The sequence below is a fragment of the Chiloscyllium punctatum genome, chromosome 17 (genome assembly GCF_047496795.1).
Source record: "Chiloscyllium punctatum isolate Juve2018m chromosome 17, sChiPun1.3, whole genome shotgun sequence".
Classification (NCBI taxonomy): Eukaryota; Metazoa; Chordata; class Chondrichthyes; order Orectolobiformes; family Hemiscylliidae; genus Chiloscyllium; species Chiloscyllium punctatum.
Genome location: NC_092755.1, coordinates 57,035,889 through 57,055,454, shown reverse-complemented (window position 1 = coordinate 57,055,454; position 19,566 = coordinate 57,035,889). Strand labels below are relative to the sequence as shown.

At 42.3% G+C, this 19,566-nt stretch overlaps 1 protein-coding gene across 1 annotated transcript in view; it reads left to right on the top strand.

The window, feature by feature from the left end:
- Positions 1-19,168, top strand: part of LOC140487862 (solute carrier family 2, facilitated glucose transporter member 11-like) — a 76,693-nt gene extending 57,525 nt beyond the window's left edge. Inside the window, exons 9-12 of the mRNA XM_072587220.1 lie at positions 3,114-3,215; positions 6,866-6,941; positions 11,742-11,869; positions 18,720-19,168. Coding sequence (XP_072443321.1) covers positions 3,114-3,215; positions 6,866-6,941; positions 11,742-11,869; positions 18,720-18,938 — 525 coding nt within the window. The 3' untranslated portion in view covers positions 18,939-19,168. The remainder of the gene's footprint in view (positions 1-3,113; positions 3,216-6,865; positions 6,942-11,741; positions 11,870-18,719) is intronic.
- The last annotated feature ends 398 nt before the right edge of the window (positions 19,169-19,566 follow it).

Here is a 19,566-nt window from a genome sequence, read left to right as displayed (position 1 = left end):
TTGGAGGGTTGGGTCTGGGATGAAATGGAGGGAGGGGGAGATGAGGAAACTGGTGAAATTGATGTTGATACTGTGTGGTTGGAGGGTCCCCAGGCAGAAGATGAAGCGTTTGTTCCCCAATTGGCGGGTGGCTTTGGTTTGGTGGTGGAGGAGGCCCAGGATTTGCCAGTTCAGCACCTCTACATTATGACCTCTCTTCAAAAAAAACAGGAGACAATAACTTTTTAAACTGACACATTTTCACATGCCGGCTCATAAGGTGCCAGACAAAACAAAGTTTGCTGTAATTTAGGCTATTGCCTCCCTGATATATTGGCCATCATCTAACCAATAAAGTACAGACACGTTATTAACACAACAGCCTAACTAATCAGCAGTACGTTTCTGATCATATCCCATCCTCTCGTAGATATGGTCACTTCTCACCTCTTTCAGTTATCAATGCTCCAGAATTTGGGTAGATTATATTACTCAAAATGTAGTGGTCTACCAACTCTTTAAAGGTAACAACTGCTTTTTTCAGTGCAAAGCTGTACTTGGTATAAGCTTGAAGCAGGGATTGTTAAACCAAGGAGGTCAAGTAGAGTAAAAGGTGTTTCTTTGGGGATGGGCCGGTGACCAAAGGCCACAGCTTTAAAATAATTGACAGAAAGAGAGAGGAAAGGAGGATACATCACTCCACACAATTGGTGAATATTATCTGGAGTTTGAAAGGATGTTGGAATTTGACATTACAAAGACATAGTTAAAGAGAACCAATTTACAAGGGAAAGGGCAAAAGATCGGAGTGTGGGACTAAATAAATGGAAAGCTCTTTCAAAAAGCTGACACAAGTAAATGGTCTAAATTGTTACCTCCCGTGCTGTAAAATTCTGATTCCACAATGTGAACTGCATGAAATGTGCAGAATTAACTAGCTCATGGAGGTTTGAGCACATTTTGAAGAGCATTTGATTCAGTTGCTGTGTTTTCTTGATTGATATGAACGACTGAGATGATTAATTTCTATTAATTATTAATATTGTTACTAATGAGATGATTAATACTATTCGATGTGGGTGCTATTTTAACACTTGCAGATGACAAAAGAACAGTAGAGTGAACTGTGAGGAGGGTGATGATTGACGACATAAGGACATGGGCAGACTGGTAGAATAGGCAGATTTATTCATTTGGGTGGCACGGTGGCTCAGTGGTTAGCACTGCTACCTCTACAGCGTCAGGGACCCAGGTTCAATTCCAACCTTGGGCAACTCTCTGTGTGGACTTTTCACATTCTCCCCGTGTCTGCGTGGGTTTCCTCCCACAGTGTAAAGCCAGGCAAGTTAGGTGGCTAGGCCATGCTAAATTGTTCATAGTGTCTATGGATGTGTAGGTTAGGTACATCGGAAATGCAGGGTTACAGGGATAAGGTAGGGGACTGGATCTGGCGAGATGCTCTTTGGAGGGTTGGTGAGGACTTGATGGGCTGAATGGCCTGTTTACACATTGTAGGCATTTGATTCTATTCTGTGGCAATGAAATTTAAGGCAGAGGAGTGTGAAGTGATATGTCTGGGGAATGAGACGTGGCAATAGATACTAATATGTATAATTCCAAAGAGTTGCAGGATACCCAGACCTCCAGTTATATGGGCACAGGTCATTGAAGCTGGCAAGGCAGGATGAGAAAATGGTGAAAATAACAAATGGGATTCTGGACTTTATGAGTAGAGGCATAATGGGGAAAAGAAAGGAAATGACGATGGATCCATAGAAAATATTGCTTTGGCCTCAACTGGCGTATTGTGTCCAAATCAAGACATTGCACTTTAGACAAGAAGTGAGTGCTTTAGAGTGGATGCAGATAATATTGACACGAGTGGTTCCAGGGATGAGAGACTTGAGTCATAAAGATAGATTGGAGAAGCTGGGGTAGTTCTCCTTAGGAAAGAGAAGGTTGGGGTTGGGCGGGGAGTGGGATGGTCGTCAAAATCATGAGTTGAAAGAAGGTGGAGGTTTCTTTGGTGTAAACATCAAATATATGACACAGATGGACAAAAGAATCAAAGGAGACATGAGAAAACATTTTTCTATGCAGTGCCTGAGAGGGCTTCTGCAGCCCTCTGTGGTAGAGAATTCTGAGAAATTCTCCCTACCTCGGGCTTAAGTGACATCTCTCTTATTTGTAAAATGTGCCTCCTGATTCTAGACTCTCGAATCAGGGAAACATATTATCTGCATCCACCCTGTAGTAAGTTTCAATGAAGTAAGTTTCAATGGGATCACCTCCCAGTTTTCAAAACTCTGGTGAACCTTTGATGCACTTCCTCTCTAGTGAGAATAACTTTCCTGAGACAGGGAGACCAAAACTGCACAGTATTCTAGGTGTAGTCGAACCAAGCTTCCATACAACTGAAGCCACTATTCCTGGACTCAAATCCTGTTGTAATAAAGGCTAATATTCCACGAGCCTTCATAATACTTGCTGCATCTGCATTGACTCATCAACAAGGACACCCAGGTCCCTCAGTACATCCACACTTGCCACCCTCTCACCATTTAAAAGATACCCTGCACATCTGTTTTTCCCATCGAAGTAGGACCACCTCATATTTTGTTTGCTATGTTCTTGCCCACCCAGTTGGTGGCATTTGATTAATGACTCTAGCAGAGAGTCAGGTCAGGCCCAATGGACCGTAATATCTTATGATGTTATGCAAAGAATATTGCAACGATGGCCCCGTGATATTATCAGTGGATTGTTAATCCTGAGACAAAGATAATGTTCAGGTGACCCGGGTTTGAATCCTGCCATGGCAGAATTGGAATTCACTTAAGAAAAAAAACAAAACAAATTTAGAATTAAGAGTCTAATGATGACTATGAAGCCATTGTTGATTGTCAGTAAAACCCATCCGGTTTACTGATGTCCTTTAAGGAAGGAAACTGCCATCCTTATCTGGTCTGGCCTATATGTGACTCCGGACCCACATCAATGTGTTTGACTCTTAACTGCCCTCTGGGCAATTAGAGATGGGCAATAGCCCATGACACTCACATCCCATGAATGAATAAAGATAAAAGATCGGATTGAAGCTTATTCTCTTAACAAGTAAAAATTCTGTTGTACAGGGATTCATTATTGAGCGAGCAGGAAGAAAGGTTCTGTTATGGAAAGGGTACTGCTTCATGGCATTGTGGATACTACTACTGATCGTTACACTCTCTCTGAAGGTAAGAACTGTGGATGTTACCTCTGTAAATAAGACCACTCACAGGTTAAAATTCACCGAACCAGTGATTAGAGTGCAGCTAGGATATTGTGTCTGGTTCTGGGCAGTAATTACTCTTCAGAAAGGTCTTGAACAGAGCAAAAAGAAGATCTATTAGAATGATTCCAAAGATGTGGACTCTGCATTTATCTGTGGAGACTAGAGAAACTGAGATTATTTTCATTAGAGCAGAAAATTAAAGGGAAGTTTTAAAGATTTATCAAAGATTATGTGGACGGTTTCATAAAATAGATAGGGAGAGATTGTTCCCCTTGTTGGGTGACAGTAACTAAAGGATACATATTCAAATAATGGCATAAAGTGGGTGAGGTTTAGGAAAACAACATTTTACTGATGTAGATGGTATAACTTGGAATACCTTTTCTTACATAGTGCTAGAAACTGTTGCAATAACAGTTTTTAAAAGCGAATTAGATATATACTTTTCTGGAAAAAGCTTTTGCTCATTTCGCATTTGCTCATTTTGCAAAATCCTTTGTATTTATGCTCCCTGATTCTCAATTCTTCTCCAAGTGGGAACAGTTTCTCCCTGTCTACTCTACCCAGACACATCATGGTTTTAAAAATGTTTATTGAATCTCCTCTCAGTTTCCCCCTTTTCCTCGAAAAAATAGTTCCATCTTCCCAATATACTTTCACAACTAAAGTGTCTTATTCCAGGAACCATTCTCAAAAAACCTCTTTTGCGCCCTTTCCAAAGCGTTCATATCCTTCTTAAAGAATGGTGCGTGGGACTGTATATAGTACTTCAGCTGAAGTCGAACTAGTGTCTAATATACTGTCCAACATCTTCACCCTCTGCTACTCATTGTGCCAGTTTTTCCATCTCCATTGCATCTGTTCTGATGATGCCACCCTCTGCTGGGAGGGAGTCACAGGAACGTCTACCTTTTTCCTCACTTGAGGATTTCCCACCACTCTGACTGACAAGGCCTTTAGCCATCTCCAACCCAGTTCCTGCACTTCTGCCCTCACCTTCTCTTTCCTCCCACAACAGCAGTCCTCACTCACCGCATCCAATGGATCATAAACACCATTCCCACCATGTTCAGCAGGATGCCACCACCAGGCACATACTCACCTCCCCCGCTATTTGTAAGCCTTTCCAGGGCCCATTCCTCCCAGACACCCTGGTCCACTCCTTTTTGAAATCCAAGTGTATACATCGACAGCATTGTCCTCATCTACCTTTCCGTCTCCCCTTCGAAAACTCCAACAATGTTCCCTTAACAGATACATGCTGGCTTTTTTGAATTAAGCCATGTGACTATTAATCTTATCCTGAATAACTCTTTCTCGAAGTTTCCCCACCACCAAGTTACTTGATTCAGGTCAAGATTGTTGTTGCAGGGGACAAAGTTGTTCTGTTTCGACAATGGATCTTATTAGAATTTTCATGAGAGCTACTTTATATTTTTAGGGAGGCTTTTTTTTAGTTTTTAGGACTTTTTAAAAAAACTGTTTGTAATAACTTAGGAAGCCTGACTGGAAAGGAACATCATTTATTGTTGAACACCAAATGGAGCCCCATTCTCACAGCGTACATAGATTAGTCTCAGCCTGGGATGCACCTATCTCTGGGTTTGCTTTTTTTTCTTTTTTTAAATCTTATATCTAGAAGTGCTCTTACATACAGCCAAATAGCTTTGCCACCACACCACAGTGACCTTTTCTTTTTATAAACTATTAATTGCCACCATTCAATCATCCATGTAACCAATTAGAAATTTAAAGGCAAAGCCCATTATGGGCAATGCAAATCATCAAGCTGGGGGAGGGATAGTGAGAGCGGGAAGGGGCTAAATCATAACAGAACTGGAGAGTGACTGGGTTTGTTTTTTTTTAAATTTAACATATTTTTCTAATCAACCTGTTCAGAGACGTTGTTGCTCAGCTCTGGAGAAACTGGAACTTCAAGCCGGGCTTTCCAGCCGGCGGGGGTGGGGGAGGAGGGGTGTGGTAAGGACAAGGGCCCAGGCTATGAGTTCTAGCTGGGCTGGTCTTTGCCTGTAACCAAGGGAATTCATACTCAATGAGCTACACAGGGAGATGAATTAGTAATTCCCCATGGGCCTCGTAGGGATTATCACAATCTTATGAACTCATTTATTCAGAAATGCAGTCACGAGGTAACAATATCTTTAGTATTTATGTTGTAAATACTTGGATTCAGGCAGGAATCGAATTAGAAGAATTCGACCATATCCACAAGAATGATCAATGCTCCATGAAACTTAAAGCCACGGCACGTAGCAATCCATTAATTTCTTTGATAACATAGTATCTAAACTGACACAAGATTATAAAATCAACATAGCCAAGTAACTGACTCACACTTCTACACAGATCACCCTAAACTCACTTTTCATAGACTGATGAGGTCACAGCTAATGTGTTTCCAACACATATAGTTAAAGCTGAAAGATTTTAACCAGGTAATGACCATCCTATTTCCTGCATCTTTAATCTCAACCTCAACTTTCATCACAACAATTGCCACACTTTATTATAAGGACATCTACCACATTTTTCCCACTTGGGCACTCTTTAACCAGGCATCCTTGCAAGAGGATTCGCAGTAGGGTTAAAATAAACAAGGTAAAAACAATGACTGCAGATGCTGAAAACCAAATACTGGATTAGTGGTGCTGGAAGAGCTACAGCGGTTCAGGCAGCATCCAACGAGCAGCGAAATCGATGTTTCGGGCAAACGCCCTTCATCAGGAACAAAGGCAGTGAGCCTGAAACGTGGAGAGATAAGCTAGAGGAGGGTGGGGGTGGGGAGAGAGTAGCATAGAGAATAATGGGTGAGTGGGGGAGGGGATGAAGGTGATAGGTCAGGGAGGAGAGGGTGGAGTGGATAGGTGGAAAAGGAGATAGGCAGGTAGGACAAGTCCGGACAAGTCAAGGAGACAGTTACTGAGCTGGAAGTTTGAAACTAGGATGAGGTGGGGGAAGGGGAAATGAGGAAGCTGTTGAAGTCCACATTGATGCCCTGGGATTGAAGTGTTCCGAGGCGGAAGATGAGGCGTTCTTCCTCCAGGCGTCTGGTGGTGAGGGAGCGGCGGTGAAGGAGGACCAGTACAGCCTTAAACTAGAGTTTCTACATTCATTTGCAAGGAATTCACTACCTCTGGGATTTCATATTTTTCTAGTTAGCTGTGTATTCCTTTATTGTAAGGTTAGAAACTACTGTGTCTCCTGTAGCTCACAGCCTCCCTCTCCCCTGCTGTAGCATCCCATTCTCCCTTTTGCTTCCTCCCTTTTTTCTCACCCACCTTCCTTCTTTCCCCCCCACTCCCTGATCCTCTTTCCCATCCCCAACCTCCCTAAGGTCTCCTTCAAACCCTCACCACCTTCTCTTCTCCCACCCTTCTACCCTCTCGCAACCTCCTTCTTACCCTCCACACCCTGTACGTGCCTTGGAGCCTTCTTGAAAGCACCCTGACCCAGGCAAAAGCCTCTCCCGTGACTTAGACAGGTAATTCCTCAAGCAACGGGAGCAACTTGTTTTTAACCATGTTTATGGTTGGATCAAAGTATTGACTGACAATCTGATAACATTGGTGAATCTGTGCCATTCCTCTCCAGGAAAAATTCTCCTGGATTCCGTATTGTAGCCTGGTCTTCATCTTCGCTTACATCCTGACTTTCGGAATGGGACCAGGTAGGTGCAAACTCCGTTGTATGGTTTTAAACTGTTAGCCGTAGACATTAAATATCCCAGGCTTCTTTGAAACATGAAAAACTGAGATCTCAGAGATGTTTGTTCTTGCACTTTCTCTGATCTTGTGGACTGGAAGGTATATTTGATCCATGATACAATGGAGCAGAATTGTATCTGAGATCAGTTCTGAAGAAGGACCGCTGGACCCAAAACATTAACTCCGCTTTCTCTTCACAGATGCTGCCAGACCTGCTGAATTTCTCTAGCAATTTCTGTTTTTGTATCTGGATTGATAGATTCTTTACTTTTGTACCTGGGATGATTGTAATAGAGTCATACAGCACAGAAACACATGCTTCAGCTCAACTCGTCCATGCTGACTAAGTTTCCCAAACTAAACTAGTTCTAATTGCCTGTTTTTGGCCCATATCCCTCCTATTCATGTACCTGTCCAAATGCTTTTTAAATGTTGTGACTTAAATTGCACCTACCACTTCCTCTGCCAGTTCATTCCACATACGAATATATGAAAAAGTTGCCCTTTAGGTCCCTTTTAAATCTTTCTCCTCTCATCTTAAAAATACAAACCCTAGGTTTGAACTCACCCACCCTAGGGAAAGATCTTTGCCATTCATCTTATCTATGCCCCTCATGATTTTATAAACCTCTATAAGGTCACCCTTCAACTTCCTATGCTCCAGTGAAAAAATGTCCCAGCCTATCCTGATAGCTCAAACCCTCGAGTCCCAGCAATATCCTGGATTTTACATTAGTGTACCAGGGATGATTGATTTTACATTATGGTACCTGAGATTATTGAATCATTTGATCGTGGGAAAAAGAGGAAGATCTGTCAGAAAGGACTGCACAATTATCATCTTCTCAATTCATTCTGGGGTGTGAACATGGCAAGTAAGGCCAGGATTTATTTGCTCTTCTCTAACTGGCCTTGGGTGAGCGTTGGTGAGCTGCCTTGATGAACTGGTGCAGTCCATGTAGCAGGTGGTGCTGCGGGGAGGAGAGCAAAGTGATGGCAAATGCCAACAGTGCTATCTAATGCCACCTACACTGTAACAAGCTGCTTGTCGATACTCAGTTGGGATTCCACCAGCACTACTCAGTTTCAGGCATCACTACAGCCTTGGTCCTAAGATGTGTTGAATTCCAGAGGTAAAGTGAGAGTCACAACTATTGACATGAGGACAGCATCTGAACAAGCTCCAACAGAATTCAGGTGGAATCAAGGGGAAACTTTCCACTGTTTGGAGTCACACAGAGGGCAAAGGTGATGGTTTCGGATGTTGGAAACCAATTCCCTTAGGTTCAAGAGTTCCTCAGGGTAGTGTCCTGGGTCCAACCATCTTTAGCTGCTTCATGAATTAACTTCTGTCCATGGGACAGTGTCTCCGTGGGTAGCACTGCTGCCTCACAGGGCCAGGGATTGGGGTTCGATTCCACTATCTGGCAACTGTCTGGGTGGAATTTGCACATTCTCCCAGTATCTTCTGGGTTCTCAGGTTTCCTCCCAACAAAGATGTGCAGGGTCTGTGGATTGGCCATGCTAAATTACCCATAATGTCCAGGGATATGCAGGCAAGGTGGATTAGCCATGGTGGATGCAGGATTATATGGAAGGGAGGGAGGGGGATTTGGGAGGGGGCTTTTCAGAGGGTTGGTGTAAATGCAATGGGCTGAATTACCTGCTTCCACACTGTAGGGATTCTCTGATTCTCTATGGTTATAAATAGTGTGTTTGCTCATCATATAGTGAGAAGTGGAGATGTTCACTGATGATTACACTATGTACAGCACCATTCACAACTCTTCAGATACTGGAAAGGTATGTAGCTGTAAGTTGTGAGACATGGATAACATTCACGTCACACACGTGACAGGCAATGACCACCTCCGATAGAGACTCTCACTATCTCTCTTTGATGTTCAAGGAAGTACCACCCCTGGATAACTCACTGTCAATGTCTTTGGCATAACACCAATGGCACTGTTTGAAAGGAAAAGGACTCCCATTTAAGACTAGGATGAGGAGGAATTTCCTCTCATAGGAAGTCAATAGCTTTCAGAATTCTATTTCCCAGTGAGAAGTGAAGTCTGGATCATTGAAAATATTCAAGGCTGAATAAGGTGCACCTTTGATTGATGAGATCGTCAAAGGTTGTACAGAGCAGGGAGGGAAGTGGAGTTAAAGCCACAATTACATCAACCACAATCTTATTAAATGGTGGAACAGGCTTGATGGACCAAATGGTCTTCCCCTCCTCCTATTTCTTGTGAATTTAGAAACTTAACTGGATCATACATATAACTACCCTGGTGCTTGATTAATTCAAAGGTTAGGGATTCTGCAGTGAGTAACTCACCTCCTGACTCCCCAAAACCTGTCCATCATCTGTCAGGCACAAGTGTGATGGCATTTGGATGGGTGCAGCTCCAATAACACTTGAGAACCTCAAACCACCCAGGACAAAGCAACCCACTGATTGGCATCCCATCCACCATCTTAATCATTTACTTCCTTTTCTTACATTCCTTTATGAGATGTGGAAGCCACTGGCAAGCTCACAATTTGTTGCCCATCCCTAATTGTCCTTGAGCCAAGTAATTTGTTGGGCCATTTCAGGGGGACAGTAAAGCACATTGCCTGGATTCATGTGTAGGTAAGGCCAGGTAAGGATGGCAGATTTCCTTCCTACTGGAGAGCTGGTGAGAGTGCTGTGTTGTCTTCTTTACTAAGGCTCACCATGCCTTGTGCCAATCCAACACTTGACAGGTCAGTGATGGGCCTACCCTCCAGGATCTCAAATTGCATGGAGACAAAATCCCGCTTGTCCTGAGCTGCAGTCGATCACTGGACAGTTCTATCAAAATGACAGGAGAAGGATTGATTTTGGACTTTGAAAACAAAATCATTATGTTTAATTGGCTAGCACATTGTACCATCTTGCACTTGGGTATCATGTAGATTCATTTTTCTGATAACAGCATCAGGGCCACAGCTTTGTTTGCAATTATATAATCTTTATTCAGCAATTCTGTTTTGTTTTTGGCTTAAAGTTCTAACTTTCCACATGAGAATCCAATGATTGAAGCTATTTCAAAAATGCTGAGAACCAATTTATTGCAGTGCCTTTTATAATTGAGACAGCAGGGACCTGAATTAATCCATTACTCCCTGTTCTCTGAAAACACTCTCTGCAAAACCTCTGACAAATGACCAAGCGGTTTCTTTTATCCACAATTGGTCACGAAGCAGTTCAGCTTGAGTTCAATCACAAGCATTGTGTAGTGTGTTTCCATAGATTACAATTATATATCCATACGTGGCTGACAGTTTGCTTTCAGTCTGGGTTAAATGTCCTAATCATTTTGATCCAATATTTCCTCTGGGGTGCTGACTGTGAAACTGGATGAGGAATCCAGACAATTGGACCAATGTTCCAGATTTGTGTGTTCAAATCCCACTCTAGGAAATTTTAGTCCAGTGATTTAAATAAGACTGATATACATTTCAAGCATAATTAATGGAGACATTCAGACCTTCAAATTCATGGAAAAACCCATGTGATGGGATATTTGTATCTTGATTCAGTCTGATCTATATGTGCTTCTCAACTGTCCTCTGAAATGGTCTAGCAGATGACATCGTTGCATCTAATTAAAAGTTGACCCTGCCAGTCACACTCAGATCTAATGAATCTTTTAAGATTGAGTAGTCTGACAGAAGTCATCAGCGGGAAATGCTACACCAAAGATGTTTCAATGCTAAGGATCTGGCACCTAAGATAAAAATTTACAATTTAGTGCAACCACTTCTCAATTATTGCAAATTTGAAGAGAAATTGTTACACTTAAAGTGAGGATGAAATGTCTTGCGTTATTGCTGCTGTTCTCATATCTATTCTCTATCTGATAAAGTCTATCTGGCAGTATTGTGTGAATTTATGTGTCATCAAGTCATACAGCACGGAAACAGACCCTTCGGTCCAACCAGCCGAACATAATCTCAAACTAAATTAGTCCCACCTATCTGCTCATGACCCATATCCATCCAAACTTTTCCTGTTCATGTACTTATCCAAATGTCTTTTAAATGTTGTAACTTTGCCCACTTCCTCTGGAAGTTCATTGCACATGTGAACCACCCGTTTGTAAAAATTTACTCCTTATATCATTTTAAAATCTCTCTCTTCTCACCTGAAAAATGTGCCCCCCCCCCCGGTCTTGAAATTCCCCATCCTAGGGAAAAGACAGCTACCATTATTCCTATCTATACCCGTCATGATTTTATAAAGCTCTTGTATGGTCACCTCTCAACCTCTTACTCTGTGGTGAAAAAAGTCCCATCCCATCCACCCTTTCTTTATAACTCAAACCTTCTGTACTCAGCAACATCCTGGTAAACCTCTTCTGAACCCTCTCCAGCTTCATAATATCTTTCCAATAAATGGGTGACCAGAACTGGACGCTGTTCCAGAAGTGACCTCACCAATGTCGTGTACATTTATTTGACAGGCTGCTACCCCCTGCAAAACAGCCACCTCTTCAGGTGCCTCTGAAGCTAAAGCTTTAAAAACTGCACATGCTGAAAATCTGAAATGAAAATAAGTTACACTGGAAAATATTTAGATGGTCAGGCAGCCTCTGTGGAGAGAGACACGTTTAATGCCTCAAATTGGTGACTCGAAGAAAGTAGTACAATATATAATGCTGCTGGCCTTTCTGTGTTTTCTATGTGATTATGCGTACAATGAGATGGTTAATGATCCTTTGTTCTTAACCCAGGTACCGTCAGTGGAGTCTTACCATTGGAATTATTCACTCAGTCTAACCGATCCATCGCCTTAGTGGCAGCAAACTCACTGCAGTGGCTGGCCCTCTTTGTTCTGGGACTGGTTTTCCCTTTTGTTATTGTAAGTTGAATTTGAATCACTTAGAATAACCATGCAATCATCTGGGAGGTAGCATTGACAGTGGAATACCTTGTGCAGTTCCAGACCTGAGCTTTCCCATTATTTGTGCCATTAAGGAGTGGGCTACACAGAAGAAGCATTCACCAGTGACAGTGCAAGAGGAGTCCTAGTCTAACATGCGAGAGGGAGCAGAAATCTCAATCATTTACAGAGTAGAGGACAAGCACCTGTCAGGGGATCGTTCCCACTTAGTGAAATGCAGTAGAGGTGAATCTACTGCTTCATGTTGTGAACCAGTTGCCAGCATCAGGAGTTTGGCACTAGGTTTGACAGTAGCAAGAGAGTTGGGAATGGGGTGGGACTGAGCTGGATCTGGGATCCAGACTGACCTCCTTTGCTTCCAGCACTGATCAGACAGGAGCTGTGCAGGCCAGTACACTGCTGATCCAGAGCATGTGGGAACTTCCAGGAATAAGGTATCCATTCCCAATGTTCATCATGCGTTTCCCTCCACAGCACTGTTCCCGGCATCTTACTGTCCTCTCACTGCCTTGACCACAACCTCCATGTCATGTCAGATCTAAGCCTGTTGATGAAATTGAACTTTAAGGCACCTTTTCCCTTGTGGATGGAGCTTATTGACTACAGTGCTCAGAGCTAAAATTAGAAAGAGATCTTTCTCAGTTGGGTCAGTGTCTGAGGAGTGGTAGATGGAATTTAATTTGGATAAATATGGGGTAATGCATTTTAGTAATGCAGACAAAGGCAAGACTTATACAATTAATGGTAGGGCCCTGGGTAGTGTTGCAGAACAGAGAGACTTAGGGGTTCAGGCGCATAGTTCTTTGAAATTTAAAAATGCATATACCCTGAGACATTAAGCAAACTACATTAGAAGTAACGTTGGAGGTAGACAGGATGGTTAAGAAGGCATTTAGCACGCTTGCCTTCATTGTTCAGACCATTGAGTATAGGAGTTGGAATGTCACGTTGAGGTTGTACAGGTCATTGGTGAAGCCTCTTCTGGAGTATTGTGTCCAGTTCTGGTTGCCCTGTTATAGGAAGGATATTATTAAACTGGAGAGGATTCAGAAAAGATTCACCAAGATGTTGCCAGGCCTGGAGAATTTGCGATATAAAAATAGACAGGGGCTTCTTTCACTGGAGCATAGGCGGTTGAGGGGTGACCTTTTTGAGACTTATAGAATCATGAGGGACACAGGTAAAATGAATGACTGTCAAGAGTCTATTCCCTAGGTTGGAGGAGTTCAAAGCTGGGGCAGAGGAGAAAAATTTAAAAAGGACATGAGTGGTAACCTTTTTACAAAGGGAGTGGTTCGTGTGTGGAATAAACTGACAGAGAAAGTGGTAGAGGCAGGTATAGTTAGTTACAATGTTTAAAAGATATTTGGATAAGTTGATGAATAGGAATAGTTTGGAGGGATATGGGCCAAGTGCAGTCAGGTGGGAGTAGTGAGTTTGGGAACATGGTCAGCGTGGACTGGTTGGACCGAGGGGGTCTGTTTCTGTGCTGTGTGTCTCTCTGACTCATTCCCCTTTATGTATGTACACTTGTCATTTAATTAATCCCAGTAAGCAGCTTGGCACATTCCCCTCATTTTCTTTTAAAATAAACCTCTTAAACAAACAACCCTTGAAGAGAAAGCAATGAAAAGTAAACAAAATGTTCTTTTTCTTACATTCTACATCTTTTGATACAAGGCAACCTCCCCCTTCCCTTAACCAAAAAAACCCAATAATGTTTAATCGCAAAACAACCTGAACAAAAAAATACTTTTATTCCCTGTATTCTTATAACTCCTTGTAGGACCAGGCACCCTCATCAATCATTTTTTTGAATAAGATCCTATTTTGTGGAACAGTCTGACCATGCAGCTACCTACTTCATTTTGAAAATCTCTGTTCTTTCTTACATTTCCTTCACTAACAAGAATAATCCTCAACCTCTTTTTCATGACATGAAAGTACATTGTCCTAAACAGAACAATTATCCATATAGCATTTGATGAACAATTTATTTCTCAGATTTCCTTCAGAGTATTAAACAAGTTGACCTCCATCTATATTGCTTCCACTAAGCTGGTGTTTCTGCAGCTAAGGTGCTTTGAATGAATGCTTTTATTTTCTTAGATTCCAAGGTCAATGGGTAACATTTAGTATTCTTTCCCATTAAGAATATGACAATCACTGACATTTGAGAATATCTGTCTCAAAATTTGGCACGAAGAAGGGCTAATTTTTTTTATCTCCTAAATCTGGAAATGTCAGTGTACATTTTTTTGGAATTCAATTTCTTTACCTGCTCTCGAGACCTCCTCAACAGTAGCAAGTTCCATCTGCATCTTAACTAGCCTTGAATCTAGCTTGAGTGCACGGTCAGTTTAATTGTCCAAACAAACTGGTCTGCTTCTTGCCTGATACAAAATCATCCTTCTGAGAGGACCTGGCTCAATTTATTGGGATGCCATTACCACATTCCAAATAAAAAATTACTCCAAAGTTACTTTGAAAGTATTCTGCTTAATGTCTTAGGGTACATACATATGTAAGGCCTGCCAACCTTTGAATTTCCTTTACATTTTATCTATTATGCAATATTCAAATTCCATCAAACCTCCCCACAGAATATCAATGTGCACCATAAAGATGCTTGTGAATTTCTCTTTCTCATACTAATAGAAGATGGCTTTAAGCTAAATGCAGCCTACTTTCAACAACACTCAGCTGAGAAATATCATGCCTTCACTGCATCATTCAGGTCGAACACTTGTTAAATTCCCATTGTCCTTTCTCTAGATGTGAGAACACAGTGTTGAAATGTCACCTATTTCTTAGGTAATTGGACTGTAGAAGGTTCACTGAGTAGCTTTTATCTTTCCTGTGTCACTCTTATTGTCTCTATCTTCTTCACCACTTTTATTTTGGAGAGCAAATTTATCTGTTTTCATCTGCCAAATTTACTAGCACCTCCTCTCTCACTCTGTTAATGTATTATCATATTTCACAGTCCTTCACCCTGAAATCTATATCTGTGTGATCCTGTTCTACCGAGAAGACCAACTCAAAGATTTGTAGGACCACACACAGACTACCTTTAGAGTCCCTACTCTTCCCTTAGATAATTTTAAAAAACTGTGTGTTTTCCTTTGTGCTACCTGCCAATGCTTTCAAATGCTCTTTGCTCTCCTAACTTCCTTTTGAAGCACCTCCCAGCACTTTTTTATATCCCTTTAGGAATCTGCTGTATTAACCCTCAGTATTTCTCATAAATTTCTCTTTGTTTCTTAATTTTAACCGTTATGCCCCTATCATCCCAGTTTCTCTGAACTTGATCCCATCATTTGTCTTTACAGAAACCTATTGACCCTGCCTTCTTGCTATTTCCCCCTTGAATGTCTCCCTCTGCTCTAACACACATTTATCTGAAAGTAGATGCTCCTAACTGGGTCAAATCATATCCAATCTTAGTAAAAGAAGCCTTTCCCCAGTTTAGAATTTTTATTCCTGGCCCATCCTTATCTATAACTATCCTAAATCTAACTGAGTTGTAATCGCGATCTCCGAAATGCTCTCTTACCATAGGATCCCTATGAGGAAGCAGACCATTCAGCTCACACCAACCCTCCAAAGAGCATCCCACCCAGACTCCCCAAATCCTATCCCTGTAACCCTGTATTTTCCATGGCAAATCCAGCTAATCTGCACATCTTTGGACTGTGGGAGGAAACCACAGGCAGACAAAGACAGTTGTCCAAAGAGGGAATTGAACCCAGGTCCCTGGTGTTGTGAGGCAGCAATACTAACCGCTGGGCCATCATACAACCCGACTGTTATGCCTTCCATTTGTCCAGGCTTATTTCCAAATATTAGATCCAGAAGATCCTCCTCCCTCATTTGACTTCTACATATTAGCTAAAAACGTTCTCCTGGATATAACTTAAGAATTTTGTTCCCTTTCTACCTTGCACACTAACTATTGCAGTCAATAATTATTATACACTACAATTATGCTTACACCTCTTTGTGAGTTTCGAGAAGATTTGTAGCTCAGATAGCGTCTACAGGAAAACAACAGATACGGACTAAATACTGAACTACAGAAGCAATCATCCCAACACCCACAAACGAAGCTGCATCAGAACGTTATTTCAACGAGCCAACACACACTGCAGCACAGAGAAACTACGCAGAGCAGAGGAAAATCACCTGTACTGTGTATTCAAAAAAGAATGGGTGCCCAATGAACACAGTCTGCAGATTTCTCAGCAACAAACCCAAACAAGCAGACAAAATACATCCAGAAACCCTAGCCACTCTCCCCTACATCAAAGACATCTCAGGAATGACTGCCAGAATACTCAGACGCCTTGGCATCATGTTAGCCCATAAACCCACCAACACACTAAAACAGCAGCTAATGAACTTGAAAGACCCTATACAGACACCAGGCAAAACTAATGTCATTTACAAAATACTGTGCAAGGACTGTAACAAACACTACATTTGACAAACAGGCAGAAACCTAGCCACCAGGATACATGAACACCAACTTGCCACAAAACGACATGACCCACTCTCACTAGTATCCTTACATACAGATAAGGAGGGACACCACTTCCACTGGGACAACACATCCATCTTACGACAAGTGAAGAGAGACACGCACGAGAATTCCTAGAAGCATGGCATTCCAACCGGAACTCTATCAACAACCACATCGGGTTAGACCCCATTTTATCACTCCCTGAGAAAAAGGACAGGAAATGACACCACCAACCCAAAGACAAAGAGGATTGATGAGGGCAGAGCGGTAGATGTAATCTATATGGACTTCAGTAAGGCATTCAACAAGGTTCCCCATGGGAGACTGGTTAGCAAAGTTAGATCTCGCGGAATAAAGGGAGAACTAGCCATTTGGATACAGAACTGGCTCAAAGGTAGAAGATGGAGGATGGTGGTGGAGGGTTGTTTTTCAGACTGGAGGCTGGAGGCCTGTGACCAGTGGAGTGCCACAAGGATCAGTGTTGGGTCCTCTACGTTTTATCATTTACATAAATGATTTGGATGCGAGCATAAGAGGTACAGTTAGTAAGTTTGCAGATGACACCAAAATTGGAGGTGTAGTGGACAGCGAAGAAGGTTACCTCAGATTACAATAGGATCTTGATCAGATGGGCCAGTGGGCTGAGAAGTGGCAGATGGAGTTTAATTTGGCTAAATGCAAGGTGCTGCATTTTGGGAAAGCAAATCTTAGCAGGACTTATACACTTAATGGTAAGGTCCTAGAGAGTGTTGCTGAACAAAGAGACCTTGGAGTGCAGATTCATAGCTCCTTGAAAGTGGAGTCACAGGTAGATAGGATAGTGAAGAAGACATTTGGTAAGCTTTCCTTTATTGGTCAGAATACTGAGTACAGGCGTTGGGAGGTCATGTTGCGGCTGTACAGGACATTGGTTAGGCCACTGTTGGAATATTGCGTGCAATTCTGGTCTACTTCCTATCGGAAAGATGTTGTGAAACTTGAAAGGGTTCAGAAAAGATTTACAAGGATGTTGCCAGGGTTGGAGGATTTGAGCTATGGGAAGAGGGGATTGTTTTCCCTGGAGCGTCAGAGGCTGAGGTGTGACCTTATAGGGGTTTACAAAATTATGAGAGGCATGGATAGGATTAGTAGAAAAAGTCTTTTCCATGGGATGGGGGAGTCCAGTACTAGAGGGCATAGGTTTAGGGTGAGAGGGGAAAGATATAAAAGGGACCTAAGGGGCAACTGTTTCACGCAGAGGGTGGTGAGTGTATGGAATAAGCGGTTAGAAGAAGTGGTGGAGGCTGGTACAATTGCAACATTTAAGAGGTATCTGGATGAGTATATGAACAGGAAGGGTTTGGAGGGATATGGGCCAGGTGCTGGCAGGTGGGACTAGATTGGGTTGGGATATCTGGTCGGCATGGACGGGTTGGACCGAAGAGTCTGTTTCCATGCTGTACATCTCTATGACTCTAAACCCAAACATATAAATAGAAAGCAGGAATCATGTGCAGTGCTTTGCCTGAAGGCCCACAGAAGATGTTACCTAGTAGGGTGATGAAACTTCATCACCTAGGGTGGAAATGAACCTTCTAGCTCAGTGAGCAAACCTACATCCACTACACCTCTTTGTGTTTAGCAGAGGCCAGCAGTTTAACAAGGTGCTGTGGTTATTTCACACAGGGTCCAGCTACCCTCTGTGGCTGAGCTGAAAACATGTCCTCGTTTATTGCTAGCTCTCTGGTAGATTGGTTCCAGGAAAAATCTGAGGGTAAGAGATTACTGCCACTTAGTAAATGAGATTGTGGCTTATTGAATTACAGTGTATTAGAGTTTATGTTGCATCAATACTGTGTGTCACAGTGAGTCGCACATACAAGGCCTGGACTTGCATGTGACAAGTTCCCAATCTCAGGTAAAATGTGGGTGAAATGTAAGGTCAGTAATGAGATTTCATTCTGTTCGGAAACAGGCAAACCATTCTTCAACTCAATGGGACGGAAAGTCAGAGCTAGGCAGTGGTTAGCTGTTGTTTGTATTTCTGAATATAGTTTAAGTGGTGACATTTGCAGAGTGATGGAGTGGCATGTTTTATGAAGTTGATATATTTTCTGCTCCCCTTTAAGAATCCAAATAAACATCGAAGGTAAAGACTCAAATGCAGACAGTGCCCTCCAAGTACTTAAATGCAGCTACCAACTTTTCAACTGGGTCACTTAACCTCCCTCCAATGCATGGCAATGGGACCCAACCCAATATAAAACAAAAGCCAATTTCTTGCTAATTTGCTGCTCTCTCTTACAGGAGGCTCTGGGACCTTACGCTTTCCTTCTGTTTGTGGTAAGCTGCTCTTTGGCTTCGCTCTTCATGTTTTACATCCTTCCTGAGACGAAGGGGAAAACACTTCTTCAGATCAATGAAGAGTTTAACAATCTGCGTCACGCAAAGAAGGGAATGTGCTCCGTCTTCAGGAAGAGGCTGGCTGCTCCAAACCAGACCGAGATTTTGTCGACCCGACTCTGAGCAGGAAGGAGGCATGGGACCCCAGGCCAGCCCTGTTTTCACAACGGCCTAACCGCCTGCTTTCATTATCCATATAGTTCTCACCAGAAAACCTTCCATAGCATGTTACATACATACCTTCTGTGGAACTATCCTAATCAAGATCACAAATGAACTACCAGCATTTAAAAAAGACATTTTTACAACCATCTTCACCAAGTATTAAATAAAAATGAATCTTATATGCCAGATCTAAGACACAATGTTACATCATTGCATCCAGACACCCCATTCCCTCATAGAGCCAGGAGCTGACTAAACAAGTGAGTTTCCAATGGGAGGAAATAATTCCCACTGTATTAGATGTCATGATGGAATCCTGCAGGAAAAGTACCATTTCTACATCTTGGATCACTAATAAAAGAAAACATTCACTGGACTGAAGTCAGGGCTACTATAAACTTGACACCATTCCCGCCAATGGGATCTGCAGGATTGTTAGTTCTGTTTGAGAGAGAAGGCAGAGACAGTTTACAAGACACAGCATTGCTCTCTACTGCACTTAAAATGGCTCCTTCACATTGTCTCAGAAATTGGTCTCTGGGGACAAAGTATGTGGCAGAATGGCTATGACCAAGGCCCACCCAAC